Source organism: Macrotis lagotis, chromosome 1 (genome assembly GCF_037893015.1).
Source record: "Macrotis lagotis isolate mMagLag1 chromosome 1, bilby.v1.9.chrom.fasta, whole genome shotgun sequence".
Lineage (NCBI taxonomy): Eukaryota > Metazoa > Chordata > Mammalia > Peramelemorphia > Peramelidae > Macrotis > Macrotis lagotis.
Genome location: NC_133658.1, coordinates 926433033 through 926458798, shown reverse-complemented (window position 1 = coordinate 926458798; position 25766 = coordinate 926433033). Strand labels below are relative to the sequence as shown.

Here is a 25766-nt window from a genome sequence, read left to right as displayed (position 1 = left end):
CTGAGTTCGGATTTGAACCCAGGTACTCCTGACTGCAGGGTCAGTGCTTTATCCACTACGCCACCTAGCTGCCCCAAAGGGAAATTCTTCCCCTGCATGTTGATTTTCTTGACTTTATCCAGTTTTGAAATCACTACATTTACTTGCTTCTGTTATTTTCTTAAATCGTGTGCTCCCTTTCATCTTACATGAACTGATGAGGAGAGACATGAGGAGAACCTGGAGAACCATTTGCAGTATTTTCCAAATGCAATGATCCCATTAAGGCAAAGATGAAGCAAGTAGCTCAATGACTAAAGATGCAAAACAGCAGATGTCTCTGGTACAGGACAATGGAGACCTCTCTCATCACCAAGAGACCTTGTGGCCTCACTGCTAGGAAGGAAGGTTGTCTCCATTAACCATGGGCTTGTGGGACTGGATTCCTTTTCCCAGTTATTTTTCTTTATCAAAAGAGACAATTCAGACTGAAGAAAGGTTTGTTTCCCTCTGAAATGGCATTGATATTAAGACAGACTGTGCCTAGAGAATAAGTCTTATTCAATATTACACAATTTAATGAAGAGTATTTGCAATAAGCTGGATGGAAATGGATTTAACCCATATTTCCAATTTTTATTTTGGCTGTTACCAGGAGACAATGTCATAGGAGAAAAGCCTTATAGAAACTGGTGGTTGTCCTTTCTGGAGGAACAAAATGACATTGGAGACAAGTTGCAATGTGTCTGTGCTGATTAGATGAATATGTTTGGAATACTCTCTGGTTGTGCACCAAAACTCATGCAAACACGTGTGGTGGAATCTCTAAGCGTGAGCATATTGAGATATGGTTTTATTTGAGCTACTTATGATCACATTTTATGACCTTGCCCGAAGAAAAGGTTCTGAAAGCATTTGGTTAATTTCCAAAGAACTTCCCAGATTAGAACTTAAGAGATTTTTGTTTCTTTTACAAAGAGTAAGTTGTTATTATTATTATTATTATTATTATTAAAGCAAAATGTATCCAGTTATGTAGCAATTTTTAAAGTTTAGAACCACATTCTTTACCAGTTTGATTCTTCAAATCACAGCATCCAGAGGAGTTGATTTCCCTGAGTGGCTGGACTTCAGAAAAACCTGGAAAGACCTGTATGAACTGAGGCTGAGTAAAGGGAGCGGAACAATTGTACATGTTAGCAGCACCACTGGGTGATGATGACCTCTCTTGGCCCCATTTTTTCCCAGCAGTTCAGTGATAAAGGACAATGCTGACTCTGTTATGGAAAATTCCATCCATACAGATACAAAGAAAAAACTATCAATTCAAAGTAAAGCATACTTTGTTTTTTTGTTTCTTTTTCATGCCATCCCCCCTTAGTTCTGATTTCACAATAGGATTTATATGGGCAGTGGTGACAGCACTGACTTAGGAGAATGGGAGTTTGAATCTGGCCTCATGACATTTGACACTAAGCAACATGACCTTAGGCAAGTCACTTAACCCTGATTGCCCAGCACCCAAGGACATCTCCAGTCAACCATATATACATCTGGTCATTGGATTCAGATGTCTCTGGAGAAGAAAGTGAGGATGGTGACCTAGCACAGCCCCCTGCCCCACACTCAAATACAGTTCATGCATTTGTCATGGCCTCATGTCACTAATGTCATAGTCTTCTTCAAGAAAGAAGGACAAAGATCATCATCAAGAAGGAAATATTTTAAACACAATTATAAATATACAACCTACCTGAGAAGGTAGGGGGAAGAGAGGGTGGTATACAAATACTGAACCCAAAAGTTTACAAAAGGATGAATATTGAAAGTATCTTTGCACGTAATTGGAAAAAGAAAAAGGAATTAATTAATTAATTTGAAAGAACAGAGAGGAATTGACTATTGCATCATTCTAGCTAATCATTTTTTAAATGAACAACATTTCTCAGAAATGACACCCAAAATCACAAAGAAAATGAGCAGCTAGGTGGTGCAGTGGCTAGAGCATCGGCTGTGGAGTCAGGAGTACCTGAGTTCCAATCTGGCCTCAGACACTTAATAATTACCTAGCTGTGTGGCCTTGGGCAAGCCACTTAACCTCATTTGCCTTGCAAAAACCTAAAAACAAAATCACAAAGAAAAGCCTGAAACATAAAAGCAATATTACAGATTTAAAAGAAAACAGGTTGTTTTGACAAAACAGATTTGAAACAAAATCTTGCTGTCAATCACATGATAGTGCAACTGAATATATTTTTCAAAATATTTTACATAGAAAATACTTTATCCAGCTAACACTTCTGACTAAGCAGTCAGTTATATTTATAACTGGAGCTTTTCGTGCCATCAAAGAAACAAAGATGAGTACTCATCAACTGGTGAATAGCTGAAGAAATGACGACACATGAATTCAAAGCATTATTACTGAAGAGTAATGAAAACATCGGGATTTCAAGAGGGGTTTTACTGGTTTCATATACGGTGTGAAATATGGGATGATTAATGAGTTCTCTTATAATGGGAAATAGAATGAAATCCATACTAGAGCAAGAGGGCCAACCTTTTTTTTTTTTTACACAAAATTTGGAGTTTTATTTTTTTCCTCAGTCAGAGATTCATTTTGTAACATGCATGCATTTCAATACAGTAATAGGGCCTCAAACTTTTCCGAGCAAAGAGACAAGCACAGAGGACTGAAAATTCCTATTTAGAAAATGGAAACAGTAGGTCATCTATATGTCATGATTGGGGGGTTTCCCTTTCCCCAAAAGAGTTGAACCTAAAACTTTATTCACATTTTGTTTCAATTGCAATGATCCAATTAGGCTAGAGTATGATGCCAGTTAAGGATCAATCTGGGATTTATTCCTTTGGAGGCATTACTTTTAATCTCTTTTACAAAAGTGACTATGAGCTGGGGGAGGGGGGGAAAGTCCTTTCTTAAGTTAGCTCCCCCTTAAGATTTGCTACCCCAAGCTTCCTGGGAGATGTAGACATGACATCAAAAGACAGTAAGAAAAGAAAAGGGGGAAAAAAACAAAGTTACTGGAGTGATCTTGCAAAAGTTGCCATGTTTCAGAAACAGGGAACTGGTCTTTTTGAAATGCACCATCCATTGGCCTTCAAAGTATTTGTTGCAATGCAATTTTTTCCGTTTGCACTCTGCGCTTAAACATCAAACCACTCCAAGCACTTTTAGTTCATGTGAGAAGAGTTTACAATTTTGTTCTCCTTGATATATACTTATGAAGAGGGCTGCTTTACAAAAGAATGAGTCAAACAATACTCTTTGTTCCATTCTAAATTTTCAATAGTAGATTTTTCTCCTTCCTAGGGTAAGGACCAAGAGGAATACCCTCTTCCACCTGTGCCATGAAATATTTTAGGAGAGCTGTTGAGAAACCTTATGATTTCAGAAAAACACTTCAATCCATTTTTAGGACTTCTTGCTTTGGATGTGATATGTGATATCCAATAAAGTCTATGCTGAAGGGACAGGCCTTTCCTCACTAATTAGCTCCATAAATGTTAAGCTCAGGAAGTCTTCTCCAATGTATATACAGTGATAAGATTTGGGTGAATTCTGAATTTTAAGACTTCTCTTTACTATGACTAGATTGATGTCTACTGAACTCCATCTTCCAGAGAAGGTGGGACCTCATTAAGTGTTTTATATCTTCTCTCTATGATGAATCCTTGATGTCAAGAGATGATCTTAGGCTCAGGGCCGTTCCAGCAGCATCCCTGTGGAACTTGTTCCTCAGTTTGATGTCTAGTGACTTGCATCTTCCTGAGAAGGTGGGACCTATGAATCCTTGATGAAAAGAGATGATATTAGGCTGAATGTCTTTCCAACCACATCCATGTGGAACTTGTTCCTCTGATGACTAACAAACTTTGTTCTCCATTTCTATGCTTTTACACATTCATTACAAGAGTAGGATTTCTATTTCATGTGAATTCCCTGATGGGAAATAAGGGAAGATTTTAGTCTGATGATTTTCCATAGTGATGGTCAATGAGGTTTATCCTCCTGAATGACTTCTCTGAAGAGAAATGAATATTGTTCTCATATATTAATAACCAATTATTGAATTAGGGCTAAACATCTCTTCACATTTTCATTTCCTCATTCAGAAATCAGCCCCCTTAGATTATTCAGTCAGTCTTTAATGGAGGGCGGATGGTGAGATGAAATCTTGGGACATGCATTACCTACCTTGAAAACTTTAGATAAGTGGTAAAAGGTAAAGAGATTTTCAGCTAGGTGAATTCTCGTCCATTGTGTTGTAGTCAGGCAGGTTCAAGGAAAAGTGGATTTCCCTTTTGTCTAGATTACCCTATTCAAGGATGGTCTGGATATAAATTTTTTTGTCTAGATTGGGTGATGTGTTATGCTTCCCAAATCCTCATTAGAATAGTCATTCTCATAAAGCACTGGACCTGGAGTCAGGAGTACCTGGGTTCAAATCTGGTTTCAACCACTTCATAATTACCTGGCTGAGTGGCCTTGGGCAAGCCACTTAACCCCATTTTCCTTGCAAAAACCTAAAAAAAAATGAAGTATAGTCATTCTCGTAAATTTTGAACCTGTCAGAACGGATCAGGACCTTTTGGGAACATCCACTCATCTAAGGGCGTATAATTACTTGGAGGCTTCCATGATTCATCTTTGGTTTATAGGAGATAAAAAAAATGTCTATTCCATTAATAATTTTTGTTATACTAAATTTATTATCCATGAATGAAATGAATACCCAGAAATTGATCCAGGAATTGGCACAGTCGTTTGGCAATGTGGAAGTAATTAAGAGAAGCTTTACATACGAACCAAACTCATAAATATTGTCTCCAGAGTGGATTCTCTGATGTCCAGTAAGATAAACGTGTATATTAAAAGCTTTGGAATATAATTGATACTTCTCAGGTTTCTCACCAGTGTTCATTCTCAGACATGGGGCAAGATTTCCCAAACTGATTACATTCAAACATTTCATTCCAGGGTGGATTTTCTGATACTTACAAAATTGGTTGGGCATCTTAAAAAGCCTTTTCATATTGATTATATCCATAAGGCTTCTCTCCAGCGTGGATTCTATGATGTACAGCAAGATAGGAGCTCCTTGTGAAAGTCTTTCCACACTGATTACATTCATAAGGTTAGTTCCCAGTGTGGATTCTCCGATGTATAGTAAGTCCAGAGCTCTGTGTGAAAGTCTTCCCACACTGATTACATTCATAAGGTTTCTCCCCAGTGTGGATTCTCTGATGTACAGCAAGATGAGAGCTCCTTGTGAAATTCTTTCCACACTGATCACATACATAAGTTTTCACCCCAGTGTGGATTCTCTGATGTACAGTAAGACTGCAGCTGTGTCTGAAAGTCTTTCCACACTGATTACATTCATAAGGCTTCTCCCCAGTATGAATTCTCTGATGATAAAGAAGAGAGGAGCATTTTCTGAAAGCCTTTCCACATAGATTACATTCATAAGGTTTCTCCCCAGTGTGGATTCTCTGATGATGAATAAGAGAGGAGCTCTCTCTGAAAGTCTTCCCACACTGATCACATTCATAAGGTTTCTCCCCAGTGTGGATTCTCTGATGTATAGTAAGATGGGAGCTCCTTGTGAAAGTCTTTCCACACTGATTGCATTCATAAGATTTCTCTCCAGTGTGGATTCTTTGATGTAAAGCAAGTTTGGAGCTAGGAAAGAAAGTCTTTCCACATTGGTTATACTCATAAGGTTTCTCTTCAGTGTGGATTTTCTGATGTTCAGTGAAACTGTCACTTCTTTGACAAATTTTTCCATATTGAGTATATTCATACTGATTCTCTGAAGTGTAGATAAGCTCATGGTTACCAAGATGAGTCCTCTCTTCATCAGAAGCAGTAAAGTCATTCCAGGAGGTCATTTTCAGATTTGCACTCATTTGATCACACTTGGTCTCTGCATCTGGTGGAAAGAAACACACACATAAATGAATGATGATATTCTCTTCTTCCTGGCAGAAAGTGTCCCCAGTTAAAAGAAAAAGACATCAAACTTAAATGAGCAGAATCAATCATTTGAAAATAATATAAACTTACAAATAACACAATTTAATGATCAAAAAGTTCCACACAACTGCAATGGATCCTCAGCACAAATGTGAGACAAGTGTGCAGCCACCTAGTCAGGATGTGTTACTCTTCCGGTCATGAGTTCTGAATCGCTGAGTGACCTGACCCAAATGTCAGCACCAGAGAGTAGAACTCCAGCCTGGTGAAGGAGTACGCTCCGGCCACTGAACTGGACAGATGTTCTCCTTTTTATTTTTCTTTGCATCAAGAGCATTTTGGTTGCTGACAATGCTTTTTCTTATGTTGAGGTAATTGCCCAACTGTCCCGAATGGACCAGTTTTGATGCTTTCTCCCATGGTCATTCTTTGTAAATTTTATGACAACCTGAGAAATAAAATTTCTCTTTTTTACTTATCCTGTCATCATTTTTCAGTTAGATCCACTTTTCTGATCATTTATTCTGATGCTTACATATCATCTCAAGGACCTTTTTGCAGCCTTGGATACTGTCAATCATCCACTTTTTCTTGATACTTTTTTCTTTTCTCTAAGGTTCTTGGATATTACTTTCCTTGGGACTCCGCATTTATTCTTTCCCACCGATCCCACACACCCCAATGTTCCTGTAATCTTGCTTTGCTACTGCTATACAGAACAAATGCTCACAATCGTTCATGGGCCAAATTAGGTGTCATCCACTCCTTACTATCGCTCCCACACCCCTGCCCCAACACTGAAGCAGGTGATTCCACCTGTGTAACCTTGCTCCAACACTTCCCTTTCTCCACCATCATTGCCCCTTTTTTGGTTGGGGGTCCAAATGACCTCATGTTTGAGGTATTAAAAGAACTGACTCACGTCTCTTCCCAGGTCCCTCAATCCTCCATCACCTGTTAAAATCATGTTCCTCAAATTCTTTGCCTGACCATGGCACTCCCTACTTAATTCCAAGGGCTTCAGGACCAAAGATAAATTTCTGGAATGCACTCTTCATCTTCTGCCTCTTTGTCTCTTTCTAGTCTTACTTCACCTGCCTTATCCTCCACATAGGCTAGGATGCAGTGGGGCAGAGACCTCTTTGTTGCTCCAACAGTGTGGGTTTTCCCTGGCTGGTGCTCCTGCCTAGAATTCTTACCCAGGCTTTTCTGAAGTAGCATAGATGAGTTTCCTTCAGACTGTTCCAGTCTTCTTTAACCTTAGTGAATGCCCACCTTGGCTTGATGGGCTGCGATAACAGCTGTGTCCATGCTGTCTTTCTCACCAAACTGTGGGATACTGGAAAGCCTTATGCTTTCAGAGAATGTTCCCTGTACTTCCTTTTATCCAGTGGCCACTTAGTAGATTCATATTGATTTAGAAAGGACTCATATTTGACAGACTCAGCCCTCTCTAGAAGGTGAAAGGAGAGCTTCATGCCTCAAAATTCCTAACAAAGACCTCTAATAGGATCACTGAAGCATGACTAGAAGAAAAATTGAAGGGGACTAGGGTGGTATAGTAGATAGAGCACTGGCCCTGGAGTCAGGAGGACCTGAATTCAAATCTTGCCTCAGACAACTAGCTATATGGCTATGAGCAAGTCACAACCCCGTTGTCTTCAAGAAAAAAACAGAAGAAAACTAAAAGATCCAGGAGAACACTGTACATTTTAACAGAAACACCACAAGAAGACCACTTATGCTGAACACAGCTCTTATCAGAATTTCAGAGATCAAAGACAGCCTTCAAAGACCTGTGACAGAACATGCTGCCCAGAATCAGAGGAAAAAAATATGAAGACTGAATGTAGAGCAAAGAATACTCGCATCATATTTTCAAACTATCTTTATGCTTTTCTATCTTTGTCAGGGTTGCCAACCCCTCAACCCAGTGCTAAAGGAAAATACTATGGAAACATGTTAACATGATTGTACTTGTAAAACCATTATCAGACTGCTCATTGCCATAGGGGGCAGGGTGGAAAGGGAGGGAGGAAGAAAAATGTGGAACTCAAGAGCTTACAAAAAGATGAATTTTGAAAACTATCTTTGTGAGTAACTGGGAAAAAAAATTAAAAGAAGGGAACTCAAAGTCTAGAGAATTCATCGCCTCGTGTTACAGATGAGGATACTGGACCTCCGAGAGCCTTATCCAGGATCCTACTGCTGAAAAGTATCTGAAAAGAAATAATAAGTCTGGTCTTCCTGAGACAAACACTTCTTTACTGACAAATCCAAAAGACTCCTGGGATCCAACCCACACCCCCCAGTCCTAACTTACCTGGACAGGAGATCCTTAGACCCTCTTGCTCCAAGTGGGGGTTCAAATCTTCTCTGGAAACTGGAAATCCTAGGTAGGGGGATAAATTAGGTGTGAGGGTGGAGAGAAGTTTGTATTCACTTATTAGGGATGGGGTGGGATGTAAAGCAGAGCCACATTACTGCAAGCAATTTGGAATCAGAAAATTCCAACTTTGCTTGTCTCCTTCATACAAGGATGTCCACATTTCATCACTTCCATAGCCAAGAAATTAGAGACATTGCAAGGGGACAGGAGTATAGTGGGCTGGAGTCAGGATCACCTGTCCTCAGACTCTTACTGACCCAGGCATTAATCCCTCAATCTATTTGCGTCAGTTTGCTCAATTATAACATGGGATAATAACAGAAATCCAAACCAAAAGATAACTGCGAGGATCGAGTAGGATTACATGCATGAAGAAAGCTCTTAGTACAGGATCTAGCTCCCAGCAGATGTCTATATATACTTATTCCCTTCCCTTTCCCTGCATCTCTACTAGACTTAGCCAGCATATGAAGGAAGAACATGGGCACTCCTGCTATGTGAGTTACATATTTTGTCCCTAGTAACAAAGAATATATTCTAATGACAACACTTCCCAAAGAGGAAGGGCAGCATAGGAAGGAAGCGGGTCCCCCTCACTGCACATCTTCAAGAAGAAGCTGCAGGATCAATGTCTGGAAACTTTACAGACTTCTGTCTAGCTCCCAGTCACATGGAACAAAGGTCTGTCTTAGAAAAGCTACGCAGCAGGAGGACCTGATCTCTTGGATTCAGGAGGTCATCACTTTGGACTTTCTAAGAGGTGATCAATGGCCCAAACCATTTTCTAGGAGAGGGTTGAAGTCTCTCCGTTTAATGGAAGATTCCCAGTTACCTGGAGAATGGTCCTTACCCAGGAAAAGAAAGTTCTGAGCATTCTCCAGCATGACATCCTTGTACAGCTGCTTCTGAGAATTATCCAACAGGTCCCACTCCTCTGGGGTGAAGTCCACAGCCACATCCTTGAATGTCACCACCTCCTAAAACATCCACATGCAGAGAAGTGAAGAGTTGAGATGGGCTTCCGAATTGATACAGGTCAACACTCATCAATGTACAGAAGGAAACTGAAGCAAAGAGAGTTAATTGCCAAAAGGTCACACCCTTTATAAGAATCAGAGCCAGCACAAAGAATTATAATCTTCAAAAGTACAATTCAGCATGGGAAAAAGCAATGGATATTTTCAGTTGAAATGAAACTGAGAATTATTCTTCTATGGCATGCTAATCTGTTTAGAAGAAGGAAACTGGCTTCCTCTCTGGCTGCCATCTTGGTAACCCGCCTGTGTTCCCCTGTCTCCGGCTCTTCTCCCTGCAACCCCGCAAATGCTAGCCCTGGGCATCTGCGCTGCTCCGTTTTCGTTCCAGCAAGATGAAAGAAACTATTATGAACCAGGAGAAACTTGCCAAGCTGCAGGTGCAAGTGCGCATCGATGGGAACGGAACTGCTCGGAGAAAGAAGAAGGTGGTTCATAAAACAGCTACAGCAGATTTTCCTTAAAGAAACTAGGAGTAAACAATATCTCTGGTATTGAAGAGGTGAATACGTTTACCAACCAGGGAACAGTGATCTACTTTAACAGCCTTTAAGTTCAGGTGTCATTGGCAGCAAACACTTTCACTATTACAGGCCATGCTGAGACAAAGCAGCTAACAGAAATGCTTGCCAGTATGTTAAACCAGCTTGGAGCTGACAGTCTGACTAGCTTAAGAAGACTGGCAGAGGCTCTGCCCAAGCAACCTGTAGATAGAAAAGCACCACTTGTCACTGGGGAGGATGATGATGATGATGAAGTTCCAGATCTCCTTGAGAATTTTGATGAGGCTTCTAAGAATGAGGCAAACTGATTTGAGCATCAACTTCTGAAAGTTAAAACTTGAAAGTTATGGAGCTGCTATTTTATATCGTGTGACTGCTTTTTTTCTTTTTCTTTTCCTTTTTTTCTTTTGGTTACTGTTTTTGTTTATGGATCTAGAGATTTAGATCTCTAATATTTTGAAGCCCGTTGGACATTGCAGCTCTTTTCATTTATTGCTTATACACAATTTATTCTTTGCAGCCTAACTATGCTGAAAGGCCTGGAATTAAAATTAGGGAAAAAGGTCAATAAAATCATTACCTAGTAAAAAAAAAAGAAGGAAACTGGTATGTTCTCTTAGAAAGATAAGAGGATTTCTGGAGGAAAAGTAAGGAAAATTAAGACTGTCAGCAATGATAGATTAAGAAAATTTCATGAAGACCTGGTGAGGAGCAGTTAGGTGGAGTAGTGGATAGAGCTCTGGCTCTGGACTCAGGAAGACATGATTTCCAAGACACTTGATAATAGCCTAGCTGTGTGACCCTGGGCAAGTCACTTAAGCCTACTGCCTTAAGTAAATAAATAAAATTTTCCAAAAAAAGAGTGCGTGAGAATCTATAGTTAGTGCTGGTTTAGAAAAACTTCCCCAAAGTGTCTTACTTTTCGTGCCTTCTCTGTTGTTTATTTCCTGGTTACCCAGTATATGACTCACTTTTGTATGTGTTTACATGATGAGCCTCCAATAAATTGGTAGGTTACTGTCCATTGTTATCCAAGAAGATCAAAATGACATCACCACGTTTGAGACAAATAGCCGTGTGTCTGTCTCTGATTGATCACACTCATACCAGCTTAGTCCATGGGAATTCTTGGGGTGGGTACTCTGAACTTCTAGTTATCACGTTTTCCTTCAATTGCTTCCATTCTGCCTTTCTCATAGAACTCAAGCCCCTCAGTGATGAGGTCATGTCACACTGAGCAGTCCTGTACAGGGGCCTCCCATGTTGTACAATCAATTAAAATAATCGTGCAATGAGACCTTTAGGGTGACTCGGTATCACTTCTTCTGACACATTTGTGGGCACTTGCCATCGGTGAGTTCTCCATAAAATAGGTTTTGTTTGGGAAATGTACATCTGGCATGCTAACAATGTGACTAGTCCATCATAGTTACATTCTGGGCAGCAAGGTTGGAATACTTAGCAATTTACCTGAGAAAGCACCTCAGGGTCTGGACCCTTCTCCTGCCAGGTCATGTTCAGAGTGTTCCTAAGACAATTAAAATGGAAGTGGTTCAGTTTCCTGCCATGGCGCTGGTAGACTATCCAGGATTCACAGGCATAGAGCAATGAGGCCAACACAACAGCCCTGTAGACCTTCGGTCTGGTGGTCAGTCAACCACCTTTTCTGTCTGTCTCTCTCTCTCTCTCTCTCTCTCACATTTTCTTTCACTCTCCTAAATACCAAACTAGCTCTAGCAATATCAGCGTTCATCTCATTGCCAATGTGGACCTTCCTGGCAACACACCATTGGCTTTGATCAGTAATTGAACATCTGGATGGTGTGGTGGGGCTGATGCAGCACCTCGGTGTTCCTGGTGTTCATTGTTAGACCAAAACTAGCACAAGCAGCAGAGAATATTTCCATACTTGTTGCAGCTCATCCTCAGAGGCTGCACAGAAGCAACATCACCTGGAAGCAGAAGATCCTGCACGAACCCTCCCTCATCTTTGATCTTTGCTTGTAGCCTTTAAAAGTAGAAGATGTGAGGCAGCTGACTGTGAGGCCGTGCTCATCCTCAATGAAGGCATGGGATAATATGGATGAAAACATTGTGCTAAAGAGCCTGGGAGCAAGGTCAGCCTTTTTTCACTTCATTCGTGACTGGATGAGCTCCAATAATTAGAGAGCTCTTCAAAGGCAGGGATGGTCTTTGCCTCTGTTTGAATCCCTCTCACTCAGCACAGTGATTGGGACAAAGTAGGCTCTTAATAAATGTTTACTGATGGACTGATTTCTGCTCCCAACAACCTAGAGAGCAGTGGTTCTGTTGCTCCTGATTCTTGAAGATGAGGAAACTGAGACAAAGGTTGAGTGACTTGGCCCATGTTGGGGCAAGAGAGGCAGCTTTTGAACTCAGGTCTACTGGACTGTAGGACCAGCTCCCTCTAGGACCCCCAGAGAATAGACAGAAGGTGTCAGCACATGGGGAAAGGCCTTGGCTATTTAAGGATCACAAAAGGTTCTTAGAAAAGGTGATTTTGACTTAAGACTTGAAGAATTCTTTAGCTTTGGATTCTTATTCTTAACTTGATGAAGATCTTCACGAGGCTCAACATTTCCCTAAGCAGAATAGAAGAGAAAAAGGTTTGATCCCAGGTGAAATCCTGAGTTGTGATCATGTTTGGGTGGCTTGTTAATAGTAGAGTCACTGCACACATGTCTGTCCCAAACTCCTCCAATATCTCTCTTGTTTGTCTCTTTGCTTATTTATGTTTGGTGGGGGCAGATTATTCCTTGTTAAAAGAAAGCACTGACTCAATTAAATAGAATCCTAAACCTGGAATCTGGAAGATTTGAGTTCAAGTCTGCTTTAAGACACTGTGTGACCATGGGCAACTTACCCACTCTTTGCCTCAGTTTCCTTACCTGTGAAATAAGGATAATAGCATTTATTTCAAAGGAATCCTTTAAAGTTCATCAAAAGTGGATTTGGACAAGAGCTTAAACTCATTCCTTTTATGTGTTCTGTCTTGGACACGCCCTGGGGACCTCTTTGGGCAGTTGGTGGTACAGAGGACAGAGAGTAGACCCTGGAGTCAGAAGGATGTGAGTTCAATTCCAGCCCCAGATACTTCATAGTTGGGTGACCCTGGGCAGGTCATTTCACCTAATTAGACTCAGTTTCCTCATCGATCAAATGAGTGGAGAAAAGAATGGTCAATCACACCAGTAGCTTTAGCAAGAAAACCCCAAAGAGGGTAAAAGGCAAGAGTAAAATAATTGAATCACAAAAATAAAAAAGGAGTCTAGGAGTAACACATTTCCTCCTGGGACTCTGAATAATTCCAGAAATTACCTTTCTCCCCAATCTTCTCTAATTAGACACTCAGCAGGATCTTAACAAATGCTAATTAAATAGCAGAGTCCTAAAGAAGATGGTGATTTGCCTTTGTGATGGTTATGGTACTGCTAAAGGTCTGGGAACCCTTTAAGCCAGCTCTTCAGGTTTTTTAAAAAAAAATCACTTTTTCTGTATCTTTTTTTGCCCAAGGGTCTTCTTCTATTTCAGGGGGTTATTGGATATTAACCAAAACTGCCTGCATGTCCAGCAGCTCAAGGAGAGAGAGAGAAAGACAGACAGACAGACAGACAGACAGAGACAGAGATAGAGAGGAAGACAGAGGAAGGGAGCTAGAGAAAAAGGGAGGGAGAGGTAAAGGGGGGGAATAATGAACAAACATGGAGAGAGGAAACACATGACCCTACAGAATAGGGAGGAAAGAGTGAAGGGGTCCCTGCAAGGAGATAGAGCAGGAGATGCTAAATTTCCAAAAAATCTGCTTAAAACAAAGAAGGAGAGAGCAGGGCAATGTTGTTACTTCTGTATTGAATGTCCTATCTATTTTTGCAAAGAAATGACCCATAGGGGAGGTTCAGCCATGTGGTACAATGGGGAGAGCACCAGCCCTCAGGAGAGAAGGACATGAATTCGAGTCAGACATTTAGTAATTGCCTAGAGGTGGACCTTGGGCAAGTCACTTAACCCCATTGCCTTACAAAAGTAACAAAATAAATTAATCAAAAAAATGGCCCATAAGGATGGTAATGCCAGGCTCATAGACAATGCTCCAGGTCTAAGGAACTGCTCTCTTAGGCTGATATTGGTCAAGTCTGAGAATGGACTATACTCACCTGGATTTTCTGAACTGAACAGGCAGTTTTCACATAAAGGATTCAACACTATTCCTTAGCCATAAGAAAAAATGCTCCAAAACATTTTTATTGAAATTTTACTTTGTATTCTCCAATTAACCCTGTTATAAAAGTTTTTCAACATTCATCTACTTTCATATTTAGAAGCCCCACAATTCTCTGGCACCCTTGCTTCCCACCTCTCTCACCTCAGTGGCAGTCTAGTGAATACTGTAAAAATATATTTATGTTTACCATGTTTACATATTAGGCATTTTTGATATGGAGAATTAGTATTAAGGGAAAAGAAAGAAAATCATGGGATAGAAGGAAAACATAAGAGAAATTTTTAAAAAGTGAACAGTGTTCATTCAGATGGACCAGAGAGCAACTGCTTCCATCAAGGTTGTTTATCTCACAGTTGTTGGTGATGTATATACATGTATATATATTGCTCCCTTGGTTCTGTTGCCTTTTCTCAGCTGCAGATCCTCTAACTCATTCCCTGCTTCCCTAGAGTTCATGATTCATTCTTTCTAATAGAATGATACTATTTCATAACATTCATATTCCATAAATTGCTCAGCCATTCCGGAAATGGAGGACATCCCCCCAGTTTCCAATTTTTACTACTACAAAACAGTTCTAATAAATATTTTGGAACATGGGGAAATTTTGCCATTTTTTATAATTTTCTTCTGGATATAGGTCTAGTATTGGTATTCCTAAGTCAAAAGGTATGCTCACTTTAATTTAATTTAATGCTCTTGGGGCATAATACCATATTACTCTCCAGAATGGTTGGATGATGACACAACTCTACCAACAGTGCACTAATGTTCCACTCTTCACCCAGTCTCTCCAACATCGTTTTGCCTTTTCTCATCTTAGCTAATCTGAGAGTTATGAGGTGTCTCATAGTTGTTTTAAACTGTTTTTCTCTAATCAAGAATGATTTGGAGCATTTTATCTTGTAGTTATAGATAGCTTTAATTTCTTCATTTGAGAACAACCTGGTCATATCCCTTGACTTTATTAATGATTTGCTATCTTACAAATTTGGTTCATTTCTCTATATATTTCAGAAATGAGACCATTATCGAAACTCCTAACTGTGAAAATCGTTTCCCACCTTTCTTTTCCTTCCAATCTTGAAAGCATTGGCTTAATTAGTGCAAAAACTTCTTAATTCAATAAAGTCAAAATCAAACATTTGGCAATTATTAAAGGACTTTTCCTTATTTGGTCATGAATTTCTCCCCTTTCCATTGACCTGACAGAGGATTTCTTAGTCTATTCATTTATTATGATGGCACCCTTTATATCTAAATCCTGTATCCTATTTTGACCTTATTTTGGGATAGGCTGTGAGATCTGGTGCTATATCTAGTTTTGGCCAAACTCTTTTCCAGTACTTCCAAGAGTTTTTGTGACATAGTGAATTCCCAGGCTAGAAGTAATTGTGTTTGACTTTCTCATAAAACAGTCATTTATTACTTTCTTTTGAACCTCTGCTAATCTCATGATCCATTATTCTGTTTTGTAACTAGTAGCAGGGAGTTTTGATGACTGCCTCTTTATAGTGCAATTATAGATCTGGTAGGGCCAGTCTACCTTCCTTTACATTTTTTCATCACTTCCCTTGCTATTTTTGAACTTTTCTTAATCCAGATGAATTTTGTTGCTACTTTTCTAGTTCAGTAGAAGCAATTTGATAGCTTGATGGGTTTGGCACTGAATAAGTAATTTAGTTGGGGAAGACGCCATTTTTATTACATTAGCTTGGCCTATCCATGAGCAATTAATGTTTTTTTCCAATCATTTAGGTCTGACTATTTGCATGAAAAGTGTTTATAATTGTGTTCATACATTTTCTAGGTTGGTCTTAGGAGACAGATTCCAAAGTATTTTATGTTGTCTGCAGTTACTTTATATGGAATTTCACATCTCATCTCTTGGGCTTTGGCATTGTGGTTCATATATAGAAACACTGATGACTTACGTGTGTTTTTTTATATCCTGCTACTTTACTGAAATCGTTATAGTTTTCAGAGGGTTTTCTAGGGTTCTCTAAGTATACCATCACATCATCTGCAAAATGTTAAAACTTTGCTTCCTCTATGCCAATTTTAATTCCTTTAATTTCCTTTTCTTCTCATTGCTAAAGCTAAAACTTCTAATGCTCTCTCTCTCTCTCTCTCTCTCTCTCTCTCTATCTATCTATATATATTTTTCAAAATGGAAAATGCGTTTAAGCAACTTCACCAGGGTCATACAACTGGGCAATTATGAACTGTCTGAGGTTGGATTTGACCTCAGGTCCTCCTGAAACCAGGGCCAGTGCTTTATCCACTGCACCACATAGCTGCGCCTCTAAGGTAATACTGAATAATAACATTGACAATGGGCATCCTTGTATCACTGCTAACTTTACTGGAAATGCTACTTAGCTAATCCCCAACACATATTATATTTGTTCCTGGTTTTACAGAGATTCTGCTTAGTATTTTAAGGAAAACTCCATTTATTCCTAAACTCTCTAGAGTTTTTAATATGAATGGATGTATTTTGTCAAAGACTTTTTCAGCATCTACTGAGATAATAAGATTTCTGTTGGTTTTGTTATTAATATATTCAATTTTTCAGTGTTTTCCTAATACTAAGCCATTCCTGTGTAACAGGTATAAATCTTCCCCAGTCATGATGTACTATCCTAGTACTAATGTCCTGTAATCTCTTTGCCAAAATGTTAAGATTTTTCCTTTAATGTTCATTAAGGAAATTAGTCTATAATTGTCTTTGTTTTGACTCTTTCTGGTTTAATCAGCACCATAATCGTTCTATAGGAGGAATTTAGCAAAACTATTTTTAAAAATAATTTATACGGAACTGGAATTAGTTGTGCCTTAAATGTTTGGTAGAATTCACTTATAAATCCTTCCTAACTTGGAGATGTTCCTGTTTAATTAATTGATGGCTTCTTTAATTTCTTTTGCTGAAATGCGGTTATTTTATTTTTCCTTTTGTTAATCTGGGTAGTTTGTATTTTTGTAAATATTCAAGCAGTCCCCACAGGGTGTTCAAATGGATTGACATAACTTTGGGCGATATAGCCCTGAATTGTCTCTTTAATTTCCTCCTCAATGGTGGTGAGTTCCCCCTTTTCATTGTTGAAACTGGTGATGCCAGATTGTTATTGATTAGAGAAATGCAAAATAAAACAACTCTGAGGGATCACCTCTCATCTATTATAATGGCTACCATGTCAAAAAAAAAAGGAAAATGATGACTGTTGGAGAGGATAATGGGACTTCAATGCTAGGTCCAAAGAGCAATAAAACTGCTCCTAACCTTTGAGCCATCTGTATCATTATTAGGCTTATATCCAGAAGAAATCATGAAAAATGGAAAAATCTCACACATTCAAAAATATTCAAAGGAGCTCTTTTTGTAGTGGCAAACAATTGGAAATTGTGGGGATGCCCATCCACTGGGGAATGGCTGGACAAGGTAGGGTGAGTGAATATTATGGAGTATTATAATTTAGTAAGAAATCATGAGAGGTCAGACTTTAGAGAAGCCTCCAAAGCCTCATATGGACGGATGCTAAGTGAAGGGAGAAGAACCAAATGAATGTTGTGCACATTAATAATCATTAATAATGGTCCTTGAGGATGGAGGTGGCTCCTCTCAGCTGTCCAGTGACTAAGGACACTCCTGAGAGGAAACACTGAGAGGAAACAGCTGTGCAGTCTGAGGGCAGAGCAAAGCAGGCCATGTTCATGTTTTACTAACTTCTTTTTGTTTTTCCTTCCTACCTCATTGTTTTCCCCTTAGTTCTAATTCCTCTTCCCCAATGTGACCAATATGGAAATATGTGGAACACAAATGACCCTGTACAACTTTGACCAGACTCTGAAGCTTCCTGGGGAGAGGGAGGGAAAGGAGGGTGGTAGAGAAATGTGGAAGACCTTGAAACAAAAGAAAACAGAAGGGGAGACTAGGGCAAGGTTGCTCCTCTGCCTCCTCTCCACTTTTGTAAGGAAAGGGCCCTTCAGGAAGGTCCTGCCAGTCTCCTAGACAAGGTGCTCTAAGGCTGATCTTGTTTAACCCTGAGATTGAAGGGCACTCACCTGGGCTGGGGGGGCTGGGGCTCCCAGGGGCCATTCCTTCAGGTTCCAGGCTCCCTTCTTGGTCCGGCCTGGGTCCTCTGCAGACTGGAATGGAAAGGGAGGATCCTAGAGGGGCAGAGGTCTGTCCTTGTCTTCCTGGGCAGGGGGTTGACCTAGAGGGAGTTACAAAGGGTGAGACCCCACAAGGGACAGAGAGAGACTCTGGCCTCGCCCTCCAGGAGAGACTCCAAGCTAAGGAAGGGGCAGCAGGCTGGGCCCCCTCTCCCCTTTTTCTCCCCACTCCCCTTCAGGAGACAGAGGGAGCTTTGGGATTCCAGAGGGGATGAGGACAATCAGGTCCAGGACTCCTCCCACTGACTCCCTGGGGGCTTTCCATCCCCTCCCCCAGCACCCCCCACATGTGCAGACACCATCCAGACCACTGACTTCTTGCTTGCCCCAGGAGGGAGGGACAGCTGGCCATGGGGAGGACTCTGGCCCTCTGGCTCAGGAATGACCAGGGGAAGCCTGAGACTAAATCCCTTCTGGGAACCAGCTCCTGGAAGGGAGCTGAGGCTCTGGAAGCTGAGCAGGCAGGGCCCCAGGAGTCTGGGGAAGGGGAGCAGGGGGAGGGTCTCAGAGGACCCCAGCAGGGAGATCAGGATGGCCAGAAGGACTCCAGAGGGACACTGAGCCTGGGAAAGCTGGAGGACCATGTCCTGAGGTCTGACTAGGAGCTGGGGGAACTCCTGGGACCTTCTGGGAGAGCAGAAGCTTGGGGTCCAGTAGCCAGGGCTGGGAGGGGGGCTGCTCCCTCCAGACACTCACCTCTTGGTCAGATGAGCAGGATGAGACCCCAGACAAAGGGTAGCCAGGGGACACCAGGAAGTGGGGGTGCGGAGTGGGCTCCTAATCACTTGAGACTTGCACCTCCCAGAGCTGGTTTCCAGGCGTCAGCGACCTCAGGTCCAGGAAGGCAGAGAGATCTGGGCTCCAAGGGAAGAGGGCAGAGGTTTCTCAGCTAGACAAGTTCTGGCTTCTTCTCAGGGCACCTTAGAGTGTTCTCCAAGTCCCCAGAGCCCGACTCAGACCAGGACCCCTCCTCTTCTCCCCAAGCCCTGCCCCCCAACCTGGTGGAAGGCCTTCCTATAAGTCTCTCCCCACTGGAAGGAGCACTTCTCCACCCCAGACTCCACCCATCCTTAAAACTCCACCCAAGGCTCCTGGTCTACCTGGACTCGCCCAGCAATCACCTTCAAGAGCTGCTGCATCTGTTCCCCCTTCCCTGAGATTTAGACCCTCCCCCTCCTCAGGAGCAGGAAAGTCATGATCCCCTTTGGGCAGCAGACTGAGGGGAGGTCTTATAGTCTGAGGGTAAACTGAGGGTCCCTCTGTGACCCTTTAGAACTAATGGTCATTTGTCCTAAACTCCATTGGCTGCTGATCTAGTAGGAGTCTTCCACTGTCTGACCTCACAGAGAGGGAGGTCAGATCTGGGTGCAAAATTCACCTAAAATATGATAGGAAGGGGATTTGTTTAGAAAGTGGAAGAATCATAAAAGTGTCATTGGAACAAGATGACCCCGGCCTCTGAATGCCAGGAGTGTTGAACTCATCTAGGCTGAAAGGGATTTTTTTTTCTTTTAGCTTTTTGCAATGCAAATGGAGTTAAGTGACTTGCCCAAGGCCACAGCTAGGTAATTATTAAGTGTCTGAGACCAAATTTGAACCCAGGTACAACTGACTCCAAGGCCTGTGCTATATCCACTGCAACACCTTGCTGCCCCAGGAAGGGATTTTCTGTGGATAAAGTTTGTAAATGAAGGGCACAGAGGACAAGGCAACTAAAGGCAATCATTTTAGTTCCTGATCCAAATCCAAAGTATTATTCATTTTATTCTCTTATTTCTAACATTTGAAGTTTTTGGAAACTCTTGGGTATAAAATGCTGCTAATGAAAAGCTGATTTCTAGAGAGCTATGGAATGATGCCTTCGCTAAATTAACCTCTTTAGACTTTAATGCTGTGAAATGGTGAATTCAGCTATTTGAGAGTGTGGTACAATGTTTACAAACTTTTTAAGTATATTTGGTTTACATCAAATACGGATAATTTGGGAACAGTACCAAAGATCTGTTAAATTCTCAGTGTCTAGGAAGTGTTTTTGTGGGGTTTATAACTGGTTTCTGGGGACCTTCTCTGAGAAAGGTCCTAAAATCTTTCCAAGTCCTTGGGGAGAAGCTGCAATTTTCCGATTCAGATTGAGTAACTCAGCCTCCTCCCAGTTCCCAGGGGTGGAGTTAGGGGGCTGTTTTGAGAAGTTTGTTTTTAATGAGGAAAATGATTTCGATCTGATAGATCCTCTGGCCACTGATGATGTGAATTAGAAAACTGAGGAAGGAATAACATTGAAAGAAATGATTATATTTCCTTATTCATAACCAGTTATTAGTAGTTTAATAAACAGTAGGTTTTTCCTCTTTTCCCTTCCTCTTTCAGAGACCTCTCCTTGAAGGTCAGATAGTCTGGAGCTGAGATGGGATTAACCCAGCAAACATTCTGCTGCATTTCGGGCAGGACCCACCCACCTGGGAGAGATGATTTGTGGTGAACTGGGAGACAATCTTCTCCTGATGAGCAGCAGTAAAGTGACTTGGGATGTCCACAGTCATCCTGGAAGGGCCTTGAGGGCAGGGACTGGCCCTTTGTGGCCCCTGAAGTTTGGAACCAGGCCTGGGCCTGAGGAATCAATTTAGAAAAGGTGCCTGAGAGGGATTCAGAGAGGAATCCCTGTAGGAAGGTTCCTGTGACCTGAGCACAAGCAGGCAGACAAATTTGCCTTGCCTCCCTCAGGGCCCAGAGCTGGGGCAGCTTCAGGGCTCTCTCTGCTCCAGATCCCTAGAGGAAGAGACTAAGGGTGAAGAGCCCAAGCTGGTCAAGACACTGGAAGGAGGGAGAAACTCAGAAACAAACCAGGGAGAGAGCAGTGGGCAAGGAGGGAATAAAAGGTGGAGTGCCAGAAACTGACCTCATGCTTCCATCATTTTTATTTCTTTTCTTAGGTATTTCAGAAGTGGTTGACATTTGGAATTTTCTGGCAAACATACAGCTTAGTTACTAGATGAAAAAAGTGAGGCAGCTAGTAAGCATCTGAGGCTGGCTGGGAACTCAGGAAGATGAGCATTTTTCGGTCCAGGTTTGGCCCTCTACTCACTGTTCCTCCTGGCTGCCCTTTGACCACCCAGCTGCCCTGATGTCCCGAAAACATCAATATTTAACTTCTATTAATTAGCTTCCAAACAAGAAACCATTTCTCAGCCCATTGCTATTTGACAGACCCCCAAGGCTTTATGAACTTTCTTTTCCACTCCTCTCTTGCTTGACTATTCTCCGTTTACAACTGAGAATCAGCTATCCATAAAAACTGAGCATCCTCTTTCAGGGGAAAAGGTGGACTTGCAGTGAAGCAGGGGACTTTCACATCTCTCTAATGAAACAGCCAGAGCTGAACCGAGTTTGATCTTCGAATACAGGACTCAGTGAACCAGAGAAGGGGTGGACAAGAAGGACTAATTATGAGAACTGATGCTGAACTCTTTGTATTCCTACATGGCAAGAAGGTGCTGATAACTCACATGAATTGTCCCATTTATCCCTCTTACAAGGGGCATATATAGACAAGGAGCACAGGAAGGAGATGCGTATATGGGATAATACAGAATGGTATAATATAGTCAAAAGATGGGGTCAATGTGTGATAAAGGAAAGTGCTGGAAGGAAGGGAAAGGAAAGGAAGAAGGGCCTAAGACATTTCACATGAGACTCAAGAAAAAAACTTTTTCCATGGAGTGGAAAGGGGGAAGGCAAGGGGGAATGAGTTAGCCTTCATTCTCATCAGAAATGGCTCAGAGAGGACATAACATAAACACTTCATAGGGTGAGGAAATGTATCTTACCCTAGAGAAAAATGAGAAGAAAGGGATGAGAGAGGAGATGATAGAAGAAAGGGAAGATTGTGGAGAGAATACTCAGATACAACACACTTCTGAACAGGGCCAGGATGAAAGGAGAGAGAGAATTGAATACATGGGAGTGGGAAGGAATAAAATGGAGGGAAATTCAGTTAACAATAGCAACTGTGAATAAAAAAGAAATAGTAAGGTGGAAAAAATATTAAACAACTTCTCTGATGGACTTATGATAAAGAACACAACCCGTCCCAGAGACAGAACTGATGGTATCTGAACACAAGACTGAAGTGTCCTTTTTTTTCCTCTCTCAATTTTTTTTCATGAGGTTTCTCTATCTTTGTGGGGAGACTGAAGATAATTTTACTTTCACAAGATTATGGTAGTAGCGTGAAAATAAATAAATAAATGATTAAAAAAAAGGTAACAAAATGAGGAAAAAACAGGACTGCTATATAGTGCAGGGTAGGCAACCTTTTTTTCTGCTATGGGACATTTGGTTCTTTACAACATCATTTGCAGACCAGACAAAATGATTGACTTAAAATTTAGCTTGCTATATTTAGTCAAACATTTAATTAATTCACTCCTATAAAGCTCCTAGATTTATTGAATTTCAGTTCTTGCCTGTACTTACCATGGTGGTGTCATTGCATATGATTTCTCTGGGCAGGCTGGTCTTTGGCCACCCTTGGTCCAGAGAGTCAGGCTTGGAATCAGTAACCAAACTATATGAGTCTTCAGATTCCTCACCTGCAGAATGAGGAGTTTACATTCCTTTGCAGACTTCAGAGTGGACCCTCTCTACTCTCTTTTCAATAATGCTGAGAACTTGAATTTTAGTGCCTATACATTTCTGATAACCTGTCTTTCAGATATATACAAAAGAATGTGGAAAATAAGCATAAGTAGGTACCATAGAAGAAACAACCAACAAAAGATTGTAAATGATTGCACACTTGTCTTTAAATACCAGCTGACTGATCACTCTCACCCCGCCCACATCATTCTTTCTGTATTTCCTTCTTTTCCTTCCCTCTCTAATATTATGATTTGGGTCTGCTGATGTTACCCATAACTGCATAATTGCAGTGAAAATATGGTGTTCTGGACATCTGTCTGCTTCCTTCTCTATTATTTCTTTGATGTTCATATTTCTCTAGATAAATCTCTCTAATTTTCAATGGCACTAGATTATTCGGGCAGTTTTATTCATATTCTCCAACCAATCACCCTGGGTTTTTTGCTTTGGTAGTTACCCAGTGATACTGCTAGGAATGTTTTTGTATAGGCAATGTGCTGCAGGGGGGGGCGGACTGAGGAGAGTCAGACAACTCCATCACAGGATATGGTTCCACACAAATAAAGGAAGGAAGAGTCCTTACCTTCCTTCCTTGCAGCAGTCACCAGATCTAGCATCCCTTCACTCAAATCCAATTCCTGTGTTTGTCATGGCATCACCTCCCTGATGACATGGTCGTACCTGAGAATGAAAAGCAAACAGCCAGATCTCTGGTGTCATCATGACCCATGTGTCCTGGTTCACATGTCAGCCAATGAGTTCAAATTTACTGAGTGACCTGAAATCCAGCCTTGTGACTGGCAGCGCTCCCTCCACAGTACTTGATTGTCTTTCTCCATTTGATTTTCATATGTCTATTTAATTTTACTTTTTGTTTTTATCAACCTCAGATAAACTTCCTGCTTTTCTGTACTGATCCATTTTGTTACACCATCCCATGGTCATTTAGAAATCTCCTCTGTTAAAATGAGAAATGAGCTTACTTTTTTCTTTTTTTTTTTAATAATCTTACTTTTCTAACTGTTATGTGATAGCACACATCAATACTGGTCACTGTATATACAACTTTACATAGAGTCTATGAGGAATGGCTGATATTTGCCAATTGATGCATATATGTTAAATGTTCATATTATTTGATTATTTATTAAATCATTAAGTATAGTAATTTTGCTGGTAAAACTTTTTATCCTTCATTTTTCTGTTCTTAGACCTGACATCATAACCTGATTGGTAGTCAAATGTTTTGATTCCTCTGTGGCCTAGACTGTTAGGATAGTCATTATTCACATTTTTAAAAATATGTGAATAACTCCAAACTGCCATCATCTAGCACAGATAGGTTTGAGTGCTTATATAGTAAATATATGGTAGCCTATCTGCTTCTGCCTCTGTGCAACAAATACTGCCACCATTTTTCAGTACAGAGACCAGAGACCCACTTTCTATGAAGTATCTGAGGTCAGATTCAAAGTTAGATTTTTCTAATTTGATGCACAGCACTCTATCCACTGTCCCTCCTAGCTCCTGATTATGAATGTGCAAGTTTTTAATTATTCATAAATTGGCTCCTGTTTAAAAATCTTGGAATCCCCAGAACCAATGAGTTGCTTGGATCATATCAGATACTTAATAAGAGCTCATTGACTTTTTTTTTTTTGTTAAAACCATTAGGGGTGGCTAAGTGGTTCAGTGGATTAAGCACCAGCCCTGGAGTCAGGAGTACCTGAGTTCAAATCAGCCCTGAGACTCTTTATAATTACCTAGCTGTGTGGCCTTGGTCAAGCCACTTAACCACATTTGCTTTGCAAAAAATAAAATAAAGTAAAACCTTTGGAATGTGACCTCCTTGAGGGCAGGTGTTTTTACACCTAGCCTTCTACATTAGTAAGCAGTAGGTGGTTAAACAACCATGAATTGGAGATTGGGTCCATTCTCTTGCTTTTTGGCCTTCCAAGAACTAAAAACAGCAAATGTATTCAAGGAGAGGACCCATTCTGTATTAAGGATGGGGTCTGTGAAGACTGAGGTGTCTCAAAATGTGAAATCGCCATATGTGATATCCCAGGTGAACTTTTATGATTATTCTAATCTCTTTTAATTCCTTTTTTAGGCAATTTCTTTTTGAGGCTGATAAAATATTATGACCTCACCCAAAAGAAAATTCCAGGGTGTCTGTCTTTTCCCAAAAGCTTCCCAGATCAGAAGTTACAGATTCCATTTTACTTTTCCTAAAAAGAAAGTTGCTGGAGATGGGACAGTAGATAGAACATGGTCCCATCAGTCAGGAGGGCCTGAGTTCAATTCCAGTGTCAGATATATAATACTTAGTAGCTGTGTGAGCTTTTTTTTTTTTGCAAGCCAATGGGGCTAAGTGGCTTGCCCAAGGCCACACAGCTAGGTAATTATTAAGTGTCAGAAGCTTGATTTGAACTCAGGTATTCCTGACTCCAGGGCTGGTGCTCTATCCATTATGCCACCCCAGCTGTGTGATCTTAGGCAAGTCACTGAACCACATTGCCTTGCCAAATTAACCCCCAAATGAAACAAAAAAATTTATCATAAATAAGTTTAACCAAAAGTATCCCTAATTTGATACCTATGTTTTTAACCTTGGCTATCATATACACTAATAGCTTAATTCATCAGTTTGCAGAGTCTGTATCAGAAGAAGGGGTAATTGGAGCAGGTGGTGGTGCAGTGGATAGAGTACAGGCCCTGGAGTCAGGAGAACCTGAGTCTAAATCTACCCTCAGACACTTAATAATTGCTTAGCTGTCTCACCTTGGGCAGGTCACTTAAC

At 40.9% G+C, this 25766-nt stretch overlaps 1 protein-coding gene and 1 pseudogene across 1 annotated transcript; one reads left to right on the top strand and one right to left on the bottom strand.

The window, feature by feature from the left end:
* Positions 1–2430: 2430 nt before the first annotated feature.
* Positions 2431–9709, bottom strand: LOC141510021 (uncharacterized). Its single transcript, XM_074219980.1, has 4 exons — positions 9650–9709; positions 9220–9346; positions 8304–8372; positions 2431–5936 (listed from the first exon to the last, which is right to left on the bottom strand). Exons 1-4 carry the CDS (start codon positions 9707–9709, stop codon positions 5140–5142), a joined length of 1053 nt encoding a protein of 350 aa, XP_074076081.1. The 3' UTR covers positions 2431–5139.
* Positions 9710–9722: 13 nt separating this feature from the next.
* On the top strand, positions 9723–10435 carry LOC141510091 (transcription factor BTF3 pseudogene; annotated as a pseudogene).
* Positions 10436–25766: the final 15331 nt, after the last annotated feature.

Bases quoted from the DNA above. Each gene is read 5' to 3' on its own strand.
- LOC141510021 (XM_074219980.1), bottom strand. From the start codon at position 9,709: ATGCCCAGGGCTAGCATTTGCGGGGTTGCAGGGAGAAGAGCCGGAGAC. The intron at 9,347-9,649 runs GCGGGTTACCAA...TGGATGTTTTAG, and splicing joins CCGGAGACAGGGGAACACAG to GAGGTGGTGACATTCAAGGA. The intron at 8,373-9,219 runs GTAAGGACCATT...CCCCCTACCTAG, and splicing joins TCAGAACTTTCTTTTCCTGG to GATTTCCAGTTTCCAGAGAA.